The following is a 22,531-nucleotide window of genomic DNA, read 5'->3' as shown; positions in this document are numbered from 1 at the left end:
GATAGAATAGAAATAATCAAAATTTTATAAATTTTAGGAGAGAAGATAAGTAAGTATTTTATAACAATTTTTTAATAATAATAATAAAAAGTATGGATTATTTTTTTTAAACAAAAATAACAAAGAAAATTATAATTAACTTTTAACAAAATATGTCATAGAAGTTACATTAAAAAAATAAAACAATTTTCTTTGTCAAGTTTTTATTGTACCCTTTTTTAAAAAATTTTTTTTGTCATTTCCTCTGCATATGACATAATTTCACATCTTAGTAGCCATTAAGCTTTATCACCTGTCATGGCCATTTTCTTATCACAATAACATCTAAAAATTAATGGATATAAAAATGTTTTGATTAATTTATTTGCAATAATTAAATCATAAAATTAGAGCTAAGTTAAATACAAAGTCTTGATTATATAAGATAATTTTAGCATTAGATTAATATATTACGATGCGCCATTTTAATAATTAGTCAAGTAAATGCCTTACTTTTCCATGAATGTATATTGCATCTAGAATTATTCTCATTATTAATCTATTCAATAAAGGCTTGTTTTGGAACCAAGGTGTAAATTTAGCAGGTTTGGCGCGGACTCGTGCACGACTAGCTTGAGCTATACATTTGCCCATTTTCTATTAGCTTTATTATATCTACGGGTCTGTAGGTAATGCGTTATCCATTATTAATAATGATTCATTAACTTTTTATTTGGGGGGAGGGCTATTTACAGTCACCAATTGTATTAATATCCTTACAAAATCCTATTTAAATATTAATAAATTACTTCTAAAAATCAAAATAAACTAGAATAACCGCCATACAATATTATTTTATATATTATTAGAAATTTTAACACTAGAACTAATTCAGTTTAAACTTGAGTAGGCAGAAAGAGACCAATAAATCAAACGATTAATTCTGATACAATTAAAAAAATGAAAATTATTAAAAATATTACGATTTATGATACATCATTTTCTTAATGCTACTTTTTACATATTTTATTTTTAAAACCAAATTTGATATATTAGCTATAGGGTAAAAAAAAAATTCTATTCCTAATCTCCAAATTATATACAATGAAATCAATCTGTCAGGTTTTCCTTTCATGGGATCTATAAATTTTTGAGTCACATTTTTTTTTGCTTCTCGTCCTCTTGAGAGACAATAAAAAAAAGTTTTTTAAATCTAAAATATATATATTTAGCAGAGTTGTTAAAGGATCTAGATACTTGTATCTAGATCAGATATAAAAATGTGGTATCTGTATCTAGATAGATTTTTGATTAAAATATCTGTATCTAGATATTATTTTTTAAAAAGTATCTTTTAACAACTCTGATATTTAGTGATGCAAAATCGCTCCATTTAAGCCGATTTTTAAAAACGGTAAACTCACTTTAGGCAGAAAAATATTGCATAAGCCTCGAGATTTCGCTAAATGTTCAAACCTTTGTGCCATCTATGAGCAAAATCTTCAGTCTGGCGTAATAATTATTTGGATAAAATACTTAATGAGCCTTTTTAAAAATCGGCTCAAATTAAGACCCATTTAGTTTATTATAAATTTTATCTAATTCAAAACAGTGAAAAATGTTTGAAAAATCGAAATTTTCATATTCTCTTAAAAGTAAAAAAAATTGAAATTAGGAATAAATTCACTTTTAAAACAAAATTACAAATAATAAATACTATTAGAAATTTTTTTTTGAAATTTCTTCCCCGTTTCTTTTCTCTCTAAATCTTCACGCTATAATTATAAACATTTTTTATGTGTCACATGATTTTTAATTAGTGACATTTTTGGGAATATTTTTTTTATAATTGATAATTCGACTTTTAATAAAATATAAAATTGGGAATTCTAAATCTAGCAAAATTTTCTCTGGATTCAGTACGGGTTTGGTTCAGGTGGATCCAGAAAGACCTAACACAGTCTCACTTATTTTGAAGATATCAATCAAATATCGGGGTCGGGTTTGTGAATCTAAATATTTTCGGTCCGAGTTCGGCATGGGCTAGGTCCGGAAATTCGAGTTCGGGTTGGGCTCGGTTCGGAAGTTTGAGTTTGGTTTAGAACCCTGAATAATACTTTTTAAAAGTACAAATACACTTTTTGAAAAAATTAACTTAGGCAGTTGGATTAAAGGATTGCAATGGGTAGGGTTTTACCCACTTACTATTTAGTATAAAAAATTTTGAAAAATATAATATCCTTCACCCATTAGTTTAAAAGGGTATTATAATATATAGCGTCCTATAGCATATAAGCTATTTACTAGATAATGCCCAAATTTTATTAAATTAAAATGCAAACAGATAACGCTCATTTTAACGTATTAGCCCTAACTTCTCTAACTATAACTCTCCTCGAGCTGGTTAACTCTAATAATTTGTTGCGTTTCTGCTAAGGTCTTCCAACCTTTTAACCGCATCTGTCACTCTAAAATAATGATTATATAAATATATAGCATTTACTTCTTATAGTTCATTTTCGACTTAACAGTGTATCATTTCTGACTTAAAGTGTATTATTTTAATTCAAATCTTTAACGCTTCAAATATCAATTTTAAACTCATACCTATTTAAATAGTCGTTTCGTTTGAAATGATACTTTGCATGTTGTAAATAAAATGATACATTCTATGTTTTAACTTTTAAATGATACTCTATGATATAAAATGCTATTGCATTAGGATAATTTACGACGTTATGCAAAACAAATTATAAAAAGATCCTTTCAAAGCAGTGGCCCCTACACTTTCTGAGCAAATGAAGCAGAATACCCCCCCCCCTAAAAAGTACCCCCCCCCCTCCCCTCGAAAAAATGATAATTATTTTATGACACCCATAAATTTCAAAATAATTTTTATTGCATCATAATATAAATAAAATGCAAAAAATATATACTTTATAAATATTATTTTTAAATTAATAATTTTAGATAAATTAGGGGAAGAGAAATCTAAAGAATTTATAATTTCATCAATATTGAATTGTTTAAATAAATTTTTTTCCATTGATAATAAATATGGTTAAATTATTGAGAAATGAATCCTTCATGGTACTACGAAGTCGTTTTAATTAATTTAATTTTACTCATGACTCTTTCGGCAGTACATGAGGTTGTAGGAATGGTTAATAAATATTTATATAAAATTATTAAATTAGGGAAAGCGGAAAAATTTAAAAGTAGACGATAAGGTAAAATAAATGAATAGTTTTTCCAATCTGAATCGTAAGTCTCTGAATTATCATCATCATCAGAAGAAACTAAATAAAGTATTGGTAAAAATATTTTAATTAAATAAATTTACAATTCTCAGAATCTGACAAATCTTTAGATTCTTGAACCTCTAGGTCATGAGTAATAATTACATTCCCAATTTTGGCCATCTTATAAATATTTCTAAACTTCAACATTTCTTCGAAAATTTGACTTGAATATAAATTGTAAAATTCACAGATATCCTCGATATCTTCTTTAATAATTGATTTTTCTGCCATTCCCTTTGGCGTAAAAAATGATGTTTGATGTAAAAATTTCATCGAATCATCATTAAATCTTTCGTTAAACTGCATATGTTGTATTCATTAAAATTTAATAAAGCTAAATTAATATTTATTACTAGAATAGAGATAATAGGAATTTCTTGTTCTACTTTATCAAATCTCTGCTCTGTGTCTGCTTATAAAAAAATATAGCAGAGATAAAAAATAAGAGTAATTAAATGACCTCAGGTTTACTAATTTCATGATCATTATCAGAATCATCAGATACTATATTTTCTTCTAACACATTTTCTTTATTATTAGGACACTTTTAAAAGATAATTATATTAATTAAAAATATTTATTATACCAAAGCATTGAATTTCCAATTTTTACTTCTTTTTCTTAAATTGCGATTTAATACCCTTTATAATAAGATAAGTATAAATAATTAAATATTTAGTAAAAAAAATTACTTTTCTATTTGTCCAATTTTGAATAACATTCTTAAAAGCTACTATTTCAAAGCTTTTCTTTATATCGATAAAATTAAGCCCACCATGTCTTTTTCTAATCTATCCATTTATCATCTCTATATTATGCGATTTGCAATTTTTAATTAGGCATTTGTATTTTCTTTGGTTAATATTTTTAGGCATATTTTAAAATTGGAAAAATAATTTATGACAAGAAATCTCGGATAACAACCTAATTTACTAAACATCGACCAAAATTTCCGTCAATATATATTAAATTAAATATTAAGTTGGGAGGGGGTCCTTATTATTACATTTATAAACCAGAAATCACTTGATCATGATGGATGTAACAAAACAGTAAAAGAATTAAATAATAAAGCCCCACTCAAATTTACTAAAGCAGTTGCTTCGGACCCCCCCCCTACCCAGTTGTAGGGGCCACTGTTTCAAAGTGTTGTTACCATTCATCCCTGTAAAATTTGGTTTTGTGTTTATTTATTTTTTTAAAATTAAAATTATAAAAGAATATTTTATGCCCGCTTTGTCTATCCCACACCCATTTATAAAAAATTTTGCACTTCCATTGTTTAGATTTTTTTATCCCACCCACTCCCGCCCGTTGCAGGCATCCAAATTGCGTTTTAAAATATGATAGCGTTACAAATTTAAAGTTAAAAAAAGGTAGCTCAGTCACTTCAATTAATTGGATTTAATTTAGTATATCTCTCTCTATATATATATAATATAAAATGTTATGGATAATCAAAGAATGGAAATTTTTTTTAAGATATGCCCCCTAAAGGCATCATATTTGTAGCCATAATATACTCGAAATTTTGTTACTTTCTTATTTTATTTTATTCTATTTCATACTTATACATTTTGGAAAAAAAATTACAAGAAACGAATATAAATTAGGTTTCCTTTGTGATATCTTGATAATTTATTAATATATTTAAAAATAACCCATCTATACATTTTTTTAATTAACATATTATTATTTAAAGAAAAATGATGATATTTAATAAAAGTGTTTTATTTTATTAATATATTTCGGGTTGTATAGTAGAGCTCACATCTGACAGATCCGCCCAGATATCCATCCGAGGCTGTTATTTTTTCGACCTAACTCTTTTCTAGAACTTCGATTTCAAATTTAAAACATTTTTTTAAAATGAGCAACCTACCACGCTGAGCACTAAAAATGAACCGATGCGGGAGATTTATACTTAAAATTGTAAATATCAATGTTATGCAGAATTTATTATACTCTCCAAATTCGGCAAAACTGAGAATTTATCTCATTAAAACAAAAATAAATGAAATTTTTAAACTCTATTCTAGTAATAAATTTGGGAAAAATATTTAATTAATTATATATAATTTCCCATTCAAATGCGGCCTCATAGTTTAATGAATTTCTAGGCTAAAAAATCGTTCTTCGCTCCCAATCGATTTATTAGAAGCCGAATATATGGCAAATCAGAATTTTGCCACGAATTGTGAAGGGTTCGCGAAATTTATTTTCAAATATAAGAAACTTTTAAATAAAATAGATTCTTCTAATAAATATGGAGAGTTTGTATTTAATTTTTTTATACTTTTGACTTTGTAAATATATACATAATATTTAAATAAAAATTGATAAATTCGTAATTTGACAAAACAAAATTTACAAATACTTATATATCTCGTTCTTTAATTATTTTAATTAGTCAATCTCACTTTAAGAATACAGATCTAAGTATGTTTACTGTATTATTATCATCACAGTCTTACCATTAAAACGGTGCCCGAACCCTGCTCGAAGCGGGTCGTATTTTTTTTACAAAACCCGGAATTTACATTTGAAATAAAATATCAAACTAAATTATTTAAAACAGGGAATTTTAAAAATATTTATGGGCAAGCCAAGCTGAGTTAAAATTATTTATAAAAAAATCGTGATGGAGCTTAAATTTTTTTAAAAAAAAATAACATTTTGATCTCTGACATTATTAGGCCAATTATCAATATAATATTTTTGAATCTAGGATCATTTAGACATCCTTACTAAACATGAAAATAGATATAAACCCTTTATTTAAAGAGCAATTAATAGTTTAATAATAGACTACAATTATTTATTATTATTTTTCCTAATTAATCGATTTAAAATTTTTAAAAAGCATCTTTGCCAAAATATGGGGAACATATGAATATGATATAATATATAGTAGATCAATTTGATTTCGGCCATTAATTATTAATTCAACTTATGAAAAAAAGAGAATAATTAAATCGATAAACTTATTTTAAAGGAGATTTTAATTTAATTGAAATCGAGAAATATCTTCTAAAATCACGTCAATCAATGGGAAACCGAAATTCTAATTTTATTTTTAAAATTATAATTTTAAGCTTATCCAGTCTAAAGCACCGCCTTTTTTTCCTTCCCAACCCGGTTTTAGCCTGGTTTCAGAGTTCAGAAATGATCTAATTTCCTTAGGAAGTCAATCAAATTATTGTCATTCCTAATTTTAAAAAATCTAAATAGCAGTTATTTTTGTGCTCGTAAAAATAAAATTTTTATACCACATATAATATCGTTAAATGTGACAGATAACTGATTCACGAGAAACCATGTCCACAGATCTGGGTTCAGTAGAAGTCTGTCATACCTTCACTTTCTGTCACGCATACAATTGGGTAATTTTTATTTTTTTAGTTGAAAACTATTACCTCAGCATCGGGTATTTTTACCTAGGATAAAGCAAAAATAAGTTAACTCACCCCTCTTTTTGGATTTTTCGGCGCGTTAATCTGATTTAACGAATATAGCCAATTTTTATCTACCAACTTAAGTAATCTCATAATTATTATATTATTGCTAATTTTTACAATATATATGTATATACTTAAAATCCACTCCGCCGCCTTTATTTTATAAAAATATAAACTAGTAGCTTATTTAGCATACAAATATTTATTATTTTTTTTAATCATGATATTTTTCTTTTCGAACGATGAAATAAAAATACCATATAATAAATACTAAGTGAAAATCAACCAAGCATACATAAACCATTTTTTTGCATATTTAAAATCTTCTACCCTATCGATTTTTTTTTAAATGATAAAAATTTATGTTCATTATCAAAATATTAGTTGTATTTGGATTATTATATCTTAATTTCGCTATTGGACTACGGAAAGTGGAATGGAACGAAACATGAAAACAAAATCTATCTTTATAATAATAAGATGCACTGGCATAATTGCCAAACTAATAATTCTTATAACATTTTGGGAATCTTGTAAAAAAATATCTTAAATTAACCTTAAGAGATTTAACATCATATTTTTTTGTCCCTTTCCCCAAACTTTGTATAAAGTGTTTTAAAGAATTCTGTTTTTTTTAAAAAATATTTAAGAAAGACTTGCAATTACTAGTATCTGCTGTGTTATATCATTTTTTATTTTATTTTATCAGGATATTTTCAAGTAAATTATATTTAAAAAATTATAATTAACTTTAGATAATTAACCAATTTTCTTGTCAATACGATACCTTAGCGTAACAGAAAATTTTGAGTAGGTGTCCAATGTAAAAAAAATTTCTTTTGTATTTCATAATTTTTTTCGAAATAATTAATGTCAGATATTTATTTAATTAAAATGCAAACAAACAGAAATTACAATAATGAATTTTTTTTTAGATAATTATATTGCGCCCGTTAATATTGTGATTTTATGTCTAAGAAATTAAATCATATAATAAAAAAAGAAATTTAAATATCGCATAAATTATAAATTTCACAGGTTGAAAAATATATGAATTGTATAAAAAAGGTATTGAATTTGAAAATCGAAGAAATAATTACAATACAATGTAAACTTGTCTGGCAGGGACCAAGACCATAACGAATATCGGTTTGGGTTCAGATATAAATAACAATTTCAGGTTCGTTTCATTAAAAATAGTTCGGGCACCAAATATTTTAACGGTATGTTTAGGGTTCGGTAAATAATAACGATTCAGGTTCGGTTTAAATCTCTGCTGATTGGGTAAAAAAAATTACAAATATAATTTATTTTCAGTTTAACTCTCACTAAGCTTTCTACCATTTCTTATAATATCTTTTCATAGTTGGCAAGGGAGATTTTGGATACATTTACTAAGGCCAGTTAAATTTTTTTCAACGCCTCAATAGGATTCTGAAAACTATTTGAGGGCTTATAAGAATATTGTTCTAAAATGGGTTTTAATAATAACCATCTACAATATCTAAAACATAAAACGAAGCTAATCCCTACTAATTATTAAAATAACTGGTAATATCACATTAAAATACAGTATGAACCACAAATTTTATAGTATATTAATGTATATGAAATCAGAGTTTCAAATGTTCTAAATTTTTCTTAGGATTTTAATCAATTTTACCTTAAACTTTAAAAAAAAATTGTAAAAAATATTTTGTGATTTTTATGTATTAAAAATCTTTCATGCCTAAAATCATGGCTTCGAACTTTTAAATATAGCGGTTCGGTTTTTAGTTAAAAAATTTTAAAGGTTTTGTTCCATTTCGATTTTTTTTGAAAAAATTCATATCGGTTTGATTCGATTTCGAATTTATAACTGTTCTTTTCGGTCCGTTCCGGTTTTTATAAATTAGATTTTAAAAAATTAACCATAAACCATATGTGCATGAATCTTAGAGAAAAATCTTTTTAATTTGTATTTTTATGATTCCTTATTTAATTTAACCATGAATATTATTTCTTATCTAATAACTAGTAATTTGCCTAATCTCTATTAAATTGTATATATAATGTAAAAACAATAATGGTGATTTCATTGTAAAAAATTTTTTGAAAGGAAATCACGATTAAATTGTCACTGAGGAAAATTAAAATTTTTATTTTTTGATCCTGAGGAAAAAATCCAATTTTTGCTCAAAATATTTGGCTAATTTTTTTTTTTTTAAATATTATTCTTGCGTTAAGGAAACGCTTTAGAAATTCATTTTAATAGTAACCTAGAATTTATTAGCCAAATTTTTGGAAGAATAAAATGTTAAAATATTTATAATAGTATGGTCGGTCGTTAACAAAAAATTCTAAAGCCGTGTCCTGATTATTCTTATTTACAAAAGAGTCGTCCGTTAAGCCGTCTACAGCCTAGAAAGAAAAAGAGTCTATTTAGATTTACTTAAAGGGTAAAGATTCTTCGGAAAAAAAATAAAATTAGTGATCTGCATGGGGCCTAATTTTTCAAGCTCTAAATTATTTTTAAAAAATTTGCCTGTCCGGCCCGATCCCGAACGTAATTTTTTTTATTTGTCCCGAAAATCCCTTCCTTAAATAAAAAATTATTTGTCCGCCCGGTCCTGCCCGAATTTATTTAAAAATAGAAAAATTTAATATTTTTTTTGATTATAAAAAAATATTAGGCCTTGTTTCTTGCAAGAATTTTAAAATATATCAATATATTTAACAAAATGTAAGGATATCATATTTAATAATTTAAGCCCGGCCCGAAATATTTAAAAAATATTAAGTTCGAGTTCGAGCCATTCCGAACCGAAATTATTTTTAAAAAACAGACCCGGCCCGGGGCCATGATTTGTAGATCTCTAATATAAATAACAAATATCATTTATTTAATATATAAATATAAAGCAACCAAAATGGGGTGTCCTAGTTCAAAATCTGTTTGGGCCTTTTAATAAAATAAGACGAAACACACCCTAATTTTTTTTAGTCTCGTTTAAAGCATGAATTGTATTTCGAATTATCGCTTGAAGATAACGGTATATGACGAGCACACCCGTAAAACTATTTACATGGGAAATTAAATATATTTTGAATAAATTAGCCCATATATTTCAAAATTTTTGTATTAAATATGCCTCGTGTAACCATTGTTGGATTAGGGAGGTATATTCACACCCCTTAGTTACGCCACTGACAATATCATCATTGTCATTAGCCATGGTTATCAGATCAAAAAAATTTTTTAATGTGGGAAAAATTTTTAATAAAGTTTTTTCACTTACTATTTTTTTTATTGAGATTTTGGTATTAATTTTTTCGAAACGCTATTTTATTTTACATCAATGACATGGCACTAATATTTTTCCTGTATAATTTTCTTTTAAAATCACAAATCATTGTTACATTATTAAATTTATTCCACTCCTAGTATTGATTTTTGTATTGTTGCGAAAATTGGAAATGATCGTGGATATTAAATATAATAGTGTGCATTGCATTTTACAATGTATTTCATTTCATGTATATAATAAAATATTGACACAAAACAAAAATAGTTTATATCAGATAAATCATTATTGCGTCGTATTATTTTGATAAATTTTTGTGATCAATATTTTATAATAGGAAATAAATTGGCTTAGATATTATACATTATTTTTTTCAAAATAAATTATAAGCTCAATTAAGATATTACACTAAAGAAAAAAATGGCTAAAAAGATATTTAGATTCAAAAATTTGAAGGAAAAAGAGAAGGTTTATAATTATTTTCGAATCTAAGAAAAAATGCGCAGAAGGTAGAATGGAAAGATACAACTTATGCAAAGAAATGACTTAAGGTAACTAGAAACAAAAGCTTAGCGGAATATTTTGAAATATAAAATGTTTGCTACGAATAAGATATGACAATTCGATATAAAATTAACCTACTAACGATTCATTCATTTAAATATATTATAATATATCAGCTGGTCATTTTATTTCCCGTTTATATTAAAATTTTTATGAAAACTTTAAAAAAAATTTCCCCATAGTTTCATTTATTTATAAAAATTCTTATACTGGAAACAAAATGGCGTGTCCCTAGTAATCAATGCTTCAAAGATGCATTTTAATGAATTAAATTATCAGTTTAAGTAAGTATTATTATCTCATTAACCCAAGGAAGAGTGGAAATAAAAAGTAAGAAAGAATGGCTTGCCATATAAATATAAGGCAAGGGGAGATAAAAGGGGAAAAGTTCTGATTTTATAAATATATATAAAAATCATCCATCCATTTGTCTTTGTTTTATTATGAATTCGGAAATTTTTTGGGGGGCCTTTTATTTATACCAAACAATAATTATTTTTTTCATACTCCATGACATTGAAACGTGAATCCTTTGTATACGTAAGATGTGCTAAATTGTATATTTAAATAATATTAATAAAAAACTTTTTATAAAAATGTTCAAATATTTAAAAAATAATTTGAAATACGATATAATTTGTTATTAAAGAATTAAAATAAACTTTCGATTTAATATATTTCATTTTAAAACTTCTAGACTACAAATGTGCAATAACATTCATGAAACCTTGGGTATGGAGGGGCGGGTTATTCTATGCTTAAAATTATTCTGTGTACAATTTTACTAATCCTAACCCTACAGTAACACGGAATATTCTTTTAAATTAATTAGTATTCATTCTTTGAAAAGAAGGATTTTTTTTAAAAAAAATTCAAATGATATATTTAAATTTACTATAAAGAATTTCCCACCCCCTTCCATTTTTTAGGCGCTACGCTAATGCTCAAGCGCGTTTTTTTTAAAAAAGCAAAAGAAATAAATACTCACTCCCAAATAAAGTCCACTTCTTTTCCATGATTACTACGACACCTAGCAATTTTGGGCATGACCTCACCTTTTTATAATCTAATCTATAGGAAAAATCTTTCGATGCTATCTGTCACTCCTAAAAAATACTTATATCTGCCTTAGAATATTGGCTTAGAAATTTGCAGCTCAAATTTTTTAAAATGTTGTTTTTAAATTTTATATTGTTTTTATAAATAATATTTATGTCTTTTAATATATATTTGGGATTTATTTAATTAATAAATCGGTATATATTTAATACGTGCTTTAAAGTTATTTTACCCAACATTTTTTGGAGGTATAATTACACTAATAAAAATGCTTTTATTTTATATGTTTTACAATGGTATTTTAAAGGAAGAGCTCATTAGGCAAAAAATTTAACAAATTTTTATTTTCAACAAGGAGGAACTAATACTTAATTTTTACATAAAAATTTATAAATTAAACAGAATTTTATAATGAGGACTAGGAAAATTCTTATTTTTTTTCTTTAATATTGTATAACTATAATTAAATAAAATGGTAAAAGGGCTACTTTTATGTTATAATTTTGCAATATAACATGCCTGTAATCTTAGTGCCGGATTTTTAATATTAAAAAAATGTTGTAAACGCGAAGCATTTTGTAATTTTAAGATTTTTGATAAGAAGCGGGCATATTTTTGTATTACGTTGCATATGATTAATTAGTTATGCATTATTGATTTTTCTATTCGGCTCAGCTCTAAGGTTGGTAGATTCAGTAAAAGAGCATCAAATCTTTCCATGTTCGCACGCTATTAAAATTCTAAAAATTTCAATAGGGACGGGCAGAAAATAAACTATAGGCATTCACAAAAAAGGAAACCTTATATTTCACCTCGAGGATTTTAATTTTACCTAAAATCGAATACTTTTTTTTATAAAAAAATAAAGAATCTGCATTTTAATTAAATCTTAATTCTTTGAATGATTAGTATAATTGTTATTATATCGAATTGTTTAAAATAATAAAAATCAGATTTCAGAACACATAACCACTGTGAGTTTGGATTCTCTCGCCGATGAAAACGCTGCTAAAGGTTGCGATCGAGGTGAAAATATCGATATAGTCCATGGCAATATATTACGGCGAAAAATATTGTATTGTGCGACCCGGGCTAACGGTTCTTTTACCCAGGTTTTTCGTTCGAATTACATAACCGATTTAATGGAAATAGGTCTGTCGATCCAATCCTTTGACGGGCTAACTCACTATTTAGACGTCAACAGTTCGGGCACAATTGAGTACGTTACGAATTCTGATTCTGAACTGTTAATCGATAAACCGGCACATCATTCTAACGGATTGAATACGAATATTGAGCCCATTATGGGCTTTGGTATCAATTTTAGTTTTCTATTTTGGATGAAACACGACTCTAATATGGAATCCAAAAAAGAACACATTTTTTGCCGATCCGACGATCATTCCTTAAACAGGCACCATTTAGCCGTTTTCGTCAAAAATTGCAAGCTCGTTTTGCTGATTAGACAGGAAGAATATCTGGCACTTCATCACGAATATTTGGAAGGATTAGGTGTGAATAATCTTATAAAATTTTGTAATATAATATTGCTTATTTTTTAATATGTAAAAAAACTTTTAGGTATTCATACGATTAAGGAAGAAATGAATCTATAAGGATTTTAGTTTTTAGAACATTGATAAGTCTTGGACATTTTTATTCATTTATTATTCGTTGTTTATTCATTTAGTTATTTAATATTCTATAATAAAAATAATTATATTACCCTCTATTATCAAGACCGCAAAAAACTTTTCAGTCCCTCCGAGGTTAGGTGGAAACTTCCCGAAGTTTGCGATTCTCGGTGGCATCATTATGTTATAAATGTTAAATTTCCCAACGATTTCGAATTAATCCTAGACGGTAAAATGTTCAAACCCAATAAAAACCCCTTTTATAGCAATCGAATCAACGTAGACTTTGACTCTCATAACAATAATAACGTAATCAAAACCGCCCGAGAAATAGAGAACCCCCAGATAGTCGACGATTGGCCACTTCACAGTGAATCGCACCGTTTTTTCGATGATTTGAGAAAAATCGAGGGAAAAAATGTTAAAGTTAGAACAGTAGTGGGCGCTTGTTGGGAAGGCAAAAGAGGGAGAATGGATAAGCACTATAAAGGTTTTTTATCGGAGTTGGTCTTAATCAAGGGTTCCACAATCGACAGAGAAACGGTAGCGGATTGCTTACTCGATTGTAATGAGGGCTTATCAATGAAAAATTACGAGGAACCACGAATGAATGGGGTAGAGCATATCGATCGCGAGAATTATGATCGAACTACTACTAATAACCCTGATTATGAATGGAATGGCGAAAATAAAGACAAAATATCGGAAACTTTAACGATTAGGGCATGGGATAAATACGAAATGGAGAAGAAAGTGAGGGCCGTCAGATTTGGCTACTCTTACAAGCCCTTCTGGAATGATTTAATATCCAACGATGCTTATATCATGAGGTATCATAATTAAAATTGTATAAAGCGCATCCAATTTTAAATTAATTTTATACTCGAGTATGGTCAACCTTCCTTTCATGTAAAATACTAATCAAAATTTTATCTTTTATAGTCATTATTATCATTATTACCTTCCATTTCAAAGATGGGAAATTTCATCAATGTTCTCACCCAGGGATGCACCGCAACCGTTACTCAGTATCGATCGATACTTTTTATCTATACAATACTGCCCAATGGATACTAATATTAACTAAAAAAACCGATTATTTAAATATTTATCTTATTAATTCTTTAACTTTCTCTTCTCATATATCATATCATAATTGGGAATTTTATTTTAATTATCCGCTTGGCTTGCACATTTCCGAACCCATGAAACTAGAAAATATTAATGAAAAATTTGCTTTGGTTTAAATTTTAGGCCATCAAATTATTATTTGAAAAGAATAATATATTGTAAACGGGATTCGAACCTAGGCCTAAAACCGGCCTCAAACTAATCAAGACAGTGTTGAATATTTGATTTCGCATGTAGTCGCAAATTAATGCTAGTGCAAACTTTTTTGATTTCGCCTAGCAACACAAACTGGTGTCTTGCAAAATATCATTTAAAACACGATAACCTAATATATGATTAAAAAATAACCTTGAATATGAAAAATGATAAAATTAAATTTTTTAAACTCGATAGGTGAAATTTATTGACTATTTCGTAGAAATTAATTTATGTTGACAGACTAACTCAGTGATCAGTTTAAGGCGAGTCTAAATCGGAAAATATACCATGCAAAGCATATTACATTTAAATTAATCTTTCTTATGTTTATGTTTTCATTAAAACATAAATACTATTATAAGTATCGGTATCAGCTAAAAAAATGATGTCGGTCATCTCTGCTCCCATCTATATGGCTTATATAATTAAAAATTATTTGTCTGACATGTTTAGATATAATTTAGTTTTCTCTATTTTAGACCTGTACCTGGAATCCGGCGCGTCACTTTCAAAACTATCACCGTGTGTCGCAAAAATGGCACGGACCCAAAATTTGATCTAGAAACTTCGCTCACGGAATTCACCCCTTTCGATGTGGAAATCGACGTAGCCGACTTTGCCAAGCTTCATGAAATATCGGCTAAAGTAATCACTGATAATCAAGGAGATCTAGTTAGCCTTCAGAAAAATAAGCGAAATGATTTGGTTGTCCAGATCAACGATATAAAGCCTAGCGTTAATTTGTGGTTGGATAGTTCTGAAAACGTCGAAAATCTTTATAATAACAATGAAATTAAAATATCACACAATGACGTTAAACTTATATTACAACGAGAAGGCGATGATTCAACGGGCATGAAGATTGCGGACGATGAAACTGTTAATATTAATCGTATAGAAGATGGCCATAATGATAAGTATATAGGATCGAAAGAAGACATACACCAAAAGGATGGGAAAGTTGATGCGAATATAAATACAGATGCAATCGAAACCGTTAGTTACATGTCTGATGTAACCAACAACGGTGTTAAATTATTTAGCCACGTGACTCTGGCCCCCATTCCCTCCATAAAGGAAAACGTAAATATATATTATCGAAAACCCGTGTCCATCGAAAATACTTTTAAAGTCGCTAAATGCCAAATTTCAACTTTGCTTAAAGCCTACTCTCCATTTGAACAAGGCTTTTTTATGCTGCCAGCTGATCTAATATCCTCATTCGGGCTCGAGTTTGAAAAAATAACAGGGAATAACCCCAATGTATACCAAAGACTCAACAGAAAATTAGTGAAAGATGGAAAAGATCGAGTCAAAACGGTCTTGATTAGGAACGACAACACCATCAAAGCTTATGCCAAAGTTATCAAAGAACTGCGATATTTTCTTCCACCCATAATCGATCACAATGTGTCGATGTTTCAATCTAGCCGTTTAGATTTGACCTTGAAATGTTTTTACAACATGGCGAAAAATGATAATAAATCAAATATAAAAGTAGATCCTCAGTTAGCCACTAATGAATTATCCATTCAGCTTTTTATCAAACCCGATCTTTCTCGCCTTGTCCATATAGGTAAAACGAGAAAAAACTTAACAAATAAGGAGCATAATGAGGAAATCTCCAACAAAAGTTCTTCCATCAAAAGAATAATTCCCTCAAAGTTGTCTAGGTCCATTCAAATCGTGGGTGGCGACCTTTCGCTTCCCAGAGCTTATAGCCTGATGTCCCAACCATTATCGGAAAATGATGACAACATTATAAGGAACCCTCAAATAAACCTTATAACGATTGGTTCCGGGTTTTGTGTCGCTGTTGTTTTATTGGCCCTTTTGACTCACGTGGCGCTTAAGCATCGTCGTTCCGGTTCATACCTTAATGTTAGAAATTTCGACGAGAATGAAGGCCTCCATGGTAACACTTTTAAAGGGAAGTGCGAGAAAAATTTTAGTGACTTTGGAGATAGGAGCGAGTACGGGCATTTAAATAAATACGATGTCGAAAAAGGGGACACATCGAATCTATCGAAACTATTGAGAGCTGCGCCAGTTTCCTTCATCAAAAGAGCTTTCAAGAACAGTAATGCGAGTTACTATAGTGGCCTTGATAAAGATGGTGCGCGAGAAAGGAATCACATGATTGGGGATAGTTCTACTAAGAATTATCAACCGCTCAATAGTTTACCGGTGAGTTGGAGGAATTTATTTATAATGATTTGTGTGTTAACAATAAATTTTTGTTGACTAAGAAATGGAATAGATATTAGAAATATTATAATAAAATTTAAAAAGTCTTACAAAAGAGTCATAGATATTTACAGACATAAGACGGTGTAATTAAACCCTATAAAATAATGTTACAAATTTAAAATTTTAATTATCTGATTTAAATTACTGAATTATCTTTTTTCAAGCATTTGCATGCCACAAAACTATCATTATACTGGCGGGAATGGTAAATATAAATACATAGGTAATAAAGAAAATAGGACAGAGTGACTTGATTACACAAAAACATCGTTAATAAAATTGAAATTTTAGGACTAATTTTCTGCTTCCAAATTTGTAAAATTGTTAAGGCAAGAGTGATTTAATTTAATCTTAGTCATCTTAATATTTTATTATATTTCCAAACCTCCCATTATTCAAGTATCCTAAGAGTTCTATCATTACCGCTGACCCATCCCACCGAACAACTCGAAAGGAATTTTTTTTAGCTGGATTTACAAAATTGATAACCCTGGGTAAACGCGCTTCTAAAACTGCCGAGGAATTGGATTGGGATGATTCCTCATTCCCTCGCCTGCAGGTCACTGTCAACCCACTTTGTAACGATAGTTCTTTCGAAAGTGTGCCCTTAGGAAATGGTAATTTTTATAAGATAAATGAAATTGCTAAATAAAACTCCTAGAACGTTTTTAAAACAATTTTAGCAAATGGCGGCTAAATAGTTATTTTTTTTCTTACTATAAATTATTTAAAAGACAATCAAAATACACCGAGGAGTGAAACCAAATTTGATTCCTATACCACCCTCTCACCAGCCAGTGACTTATCCTCAAAATTAAATTCTAGTAATTCCAATAATAAGAAAGTCATCACCGATGAATGTGAAAATGATTTTGATGATTTCGATATTGAAAGCGATTGTTCGTCTCCCTCTGTAATCTCGAAATCATGTTGTTCTCATGATTCTTGCGATGAATGTGAACCCGATAGGAAAGGTTTTAAAAAAAATGTTTTATTTTTTAATATCCATTTTTTAAATTTTAGTCGTTATTAAATTCCTTCCTATTATTATATCTTGGTTTTATATTAGGGCATGCCTACAAAATTTTCACCGATCCGATATTTTCAATATATTACTATAAAACCCATCCAATAACCGATGTCAATATTTAAATTCATTTTATCTACCATCTATATTTGTCCTATCCTATATTTAATATCGGCACAGTCCTAGTGTTTATAAAGAATTCTTGTATTTTATTAGCTTATATCATAAGTAGGGCTGTGCCGATCCACATATTTTTCACTGATCCGATCCGATATTTTCCGATATTGCTTCAAAACCGATCCGATATTTATACTGATTTTTCACCATCCCCTATTGAACCAAATGTAATTAAGAAATCAATATTTTTTATGCAAAAAATAAAATCGAATTATGCATTTAATTTTTTATTTCTACAATTAAGACTAATTAAAAAAATATATATTTAATAATATATCCATTTTATGTTGGTATGAATTATAATATATTAGATTTTTTAAATAAATATGAGAGCCTCTAGATTTTCTGCAATAAGCTTCTACGATATGGACTATCTATATCTCTTGCCGTACTGAAGGCAGACTCAGATGATTCCGGAGATAAAGCATTTTGCAAAATTATCTTTGTCTTTTGTAAAATATTTCCATAATTCAGATGCCATATTTAAAAATATTCTTTTATTTAAAGTATAAATAATAAAATTGGCGTTATAAAAAGATTTAAAATAAATAAAACTTTGGGTGTTCCCTTCTTTTAAAATATTATAAATCTATTTAAAAAAAGAAATAAAATTTAGAGGGTGTTGTTCATTTGCATTGCATTGTTTAATAAAAAATTATTTAGAAAATATTATAATAATGTATAAATATACATAACATAAAATAACAAAAAAAGAAAAAGTAAAAAGTAAAAAGATCGGATCTGATCGCTATTTTTACAGGTATCGGCCCGATTCGATATTTAATAACGGCACAGTCCTAATCATAACTATAGTTATAGTATAAGTTTAAATATCATATCCTTTTTTATATCCCAATAAGAATCTAAATGTTATCCACTTTCAAACCAAAACGTCGACATTGATGATGGTGACAAATCGAATCATGATAACCTTAATCAGAATTCTTTCCCCTTATCCACGCATAAGCTGAACGGTGATACCAAAAAATTGCAGTTAAATGGTCAAAAATTTAAACATTTTTTAACTCAAAGAGTCAAAAGAATGCTAGATACGGATCCTAACAACGTTAACCATAAAACCAATGTTAATCTTACAAAATTGAGCTCTTCCAACATGCATCAATCTTGTCCCAATGGCGAAACACTATTTGATTCGTTAACTAATAAAAATACTGTTCGTAATTTCAAAAACTTTTCCTATTCTCCCAACACCGATATAATCAATTATTCACCCGAGAACGGGGAAAACAAGGAATATTTAACTAACAAAAAAAATAACTTGTCATTGGATACTGGGTTAGAGTGGGACGATTCTATGTAAATGTGTATGTTTGTTTCTTTTAAAAATTTTTTAAAATATTATTTTATGTATTATTTATTTTAAAAATTAATCGCTATTTAAGATCTCATATGTAAAAATTATAGATCTTTTTAGTTATTTGTCACGTAATTTTTTTAAAAAATTCTCATATCTGCTTAAAAGTTTATCAAAAGAATCTTTAGAATCTCATTTTTTTAACAGTCATTTATTGAAAAAATCTCATTTTGCATTGTTTTACTCAATTTAATTTTGGGAATACTATTTATTCTGTAAAAGTTTAAAACCAAATTACTATCTAATTGTATTAATGAACATCTTGTTAATAGTATTATGCTTTTGTCGGCATTTATATATATATATATTTTACATAATCAAACCAATCATGACTTCTAAATTTAATTTTATTAATTATTATGATTTAAAGAGAAAATATACATAGCGATTATATGATGGATAAAATTCTAAAGTATACTTTTGAAGCTTTTATTGACTTATTTATGTATTTTTTATATTACGATGATGTTTCATTATACCGCCAGCAAGCTTAAAACGTAAAATTGTCTCCATTTTTTAATTTAGATTATTTTTGAATGTATTTTATTTTTTTTTTGTAAAAATAATTCAATTTATGATATAATTTAGTATATAAATATTTTTTAGGATAAAATAATCACGAAATTAGTTATAATAAATTGTATTCAAGGATATCATCAGTATGTTTTAGAAATGAGACAATTTAATAGATTGCATACCGTTTTATGTACTTCCAATATACAAACATAATCAAAGTACATGCGAAAAAGTAACACATTATAATGTCAATGTCAAGTAAACATGTCTTAGGAGGGAGAGGTGTAGATACTATTAACCTTCATATATCTTTCACGGGGATAGGGAAGGAAATATATTTGGTGATGCATCTTGCCCACAATTTTTTTTTATCCTATGAAAATGCTGATGCCCAGTCATGCTCTGTGTCATGAATATCAATGATATAAAATAAGATTGCAAATTAAGGAAATTTTTAAACAATAAGCTTATTATTTGATAGATCATTTTTTTTATAGTCTGCTGATCAGTTTAAATATATATTCCAATAAATAGTTACTCAATGATTTTAAATACACCATTAGATTCGCGAATTATGCCTTTAAAATTGTAGATGCATATGAGTCAGATGTAGTACCATTTTATGGTTTCCTATCGATAATTTAGTTAGCGATAAGACAATTAGTCGATGTGCATACTGCAAAATAGTGCTACAGCTGACTTCTGTGTATGTAAACTTTATTAATGAATCATCAATCTAGTAGTATATACGCATTATGTTATGTAAACATCATTTTTGTTCTCATTCAATTCGAACATGTAATTACCCCTATTTCTTACTTCTTTTGACCAAATTCTCACGAGCAATTATTTTTAAAAGAATAATTTTTTAATTAAACTTATAAGTTTTTTATTAAAAGTCATCGGAATATCTATAAAAAATTTATTTGCATAAAATAATTTTGTGCATCAATTTTATAAAAATGAAGGTTTGAGCATATTGTAGAAGATAAAAAACATAGTTGAATCTAAATAAAAAAAGATAATAAATTGAATAACATAATTTATGCTTTCCTTTATTCATCTCCATTAATTATAAAATTATAAAGTAATACATATTGAATTAACATTATAAAAATACTATAGTAAAAAATAAAAAAAATTATAAGAAAAATAAAATGTGAATAATTAAGAAAATGTTAAAGTATATATTTACAATTATTTCGCTTTTTTATCTCATTTGCATAACAAAATTATTTATCTATACTGTCTGTGCATAACCAATCTTCATAATTCAATAAGTAATTTGGCATATAATAAAAAAAATATAAGTTATATTGTATATCATAACAAATTTTATCTCATAAAAATATTTTATAAAATGATCAAAATAAGTTATATTTTTTAATAAAGAGGAATATATGTAAATTTATTTTTGAACAAAAAAGAATATATGTAAACTTATTTTGAATAAAAAGAAAGCTATGACTTTTTATAAAAAAGAAATTAGGATATCCTTAATTTTTACAAGAACTATTTTGCCTTATAAGATTTGGAAAGTTATATAGAATCAAATTCTTTTAATGAAGCAGGTTTGAATGAGTAATTTTATTTTCTAAAAGACCATTATTGTATCATCTTAAAAAAACTAAAAGGAAATTGGTCTTTTGATATAAAAAATATTAATTAAACATGTAACGTATACGCATAATTAGTTGGAGCTTGGAAGGAACATCTTTTATTGATAAATATTTTTTAAAAATTAACTATTAAATTAGAGGAGTATATAAATCCTGCTTAGTTAGCCATTGATTATTAAAACAACGATAAAAATTTTTTTTATGTGTATTATATAGTGCTTGTAAACATTTCTGAAAAATCGAACACGTTTAATGTTCATTGACTAAAATTGAACACGTTCACTTTCAAAAAAAAGGAACGCATTATTCACGTTCGTTCAAAATTTTATGATAATTTTTTTTTTAAATTTAATTTAATATAAATAAATGTCTTATATGTTTTAACGCAATATATTAGCCATGTTAAAAAATAATACAGTTTTATTTTGATAATATAATTATAAATACAATATAATATATCGAATAAAAAGATATTAATATTTATAAAAAAAAATTCTTATTAAATTTTAATAACAATTGTTTTTCCATTTTCATCTGATAGACAGGAACATTTGGCAGTTAATACGGCATTAGCTATACTAAAAAAGCGTTCTACAAGGGCAGATGAGGGGATTGCTGTATTATACTTAGACCTGTGCGCCGATTTCGCCGCCGTCTACTAAATTGTGGGCGGCGGCGGCTCAATATTTATTTTAAATTTTTTTTAATGAATTTAATTTGTAATGTATTAAATTTTTTATAATTTATTTGGGCGATCTTTTCTAACAAATTGTTAACATAGTTTAATTGATCTTAAATTATTTCCTGTCTCACTCCAATTTAAATTTATGTATTTTCTCATTCTCAGAAATAGACTAAGGAATTGCATTTTTACTCAGATCAGAGTCACATCAACAACACATATAAGAAATATTCTATTGATTTTTATCATAATTAAAATAAATTTGGAATGCAAGCA

General features: G+C 27.3%; 1 protein-coding gene across 1 annotated transcript in view; it reads left to right on the top strand.

The window, feature by feature from the left end:
• LOC135925356 (uncharacterized) overlaps positions 1-20,091 on the top strand; it is a 29,135-nt gene extending 9,044 nt beyond the window's left edge. The window contains exons 2-7 of the mRNA XM_065460629.1: positions 12,600-13,158; positions 13,387-14,110; positions 15,089-16,796; positions 17,260-17,476; positions 17,594-17,833; positions 18,924-20,091. Of these exons, the coding sequence (XP_065316701.1) occupies positions 12,600-13,158; positions 13,387-14,110; positions 15,089-16,796; positions 17,260-17,476; positions 17,594-17,833; positions 18,924-19,384 (3,909 nt within the window). The 3' untranslated portion in view covers positions 19,385-20,091. The remainder of the gene's footprint in view (positions 1-12,599; positions 13,159-13,386; positions 14,111-15,088; positions 16,797-17,259; positions 17,477-17,593; positions 17,834-18,923) is intronic.
• The last annotated feature ends 2,440 nt before the right edge of the window (positions 20,092-22,531 follow it).

Source organism: Gordionus sp. m RMFG-2023, chromosome 2, assembly GCF_954871325.1.
Source record: "Gordionus sp. m RMFG-2023 chromosome 2, tfGorSpeb1-WG-v2, whole genome shotgun sequence".
Taxonomy (NCBI): Eukaryota; Metazoa; Nematomorpha; class Gordioida; order Chordodea; family Parachordodidae; genus Gordionus; species Gordionus sp. m RMFG-2023.
The sequence above is the reverse complement of the archived record's forward strand: the minus strand, read 5'-3'. Positions and strand labels throughout refer to the sequence as shown.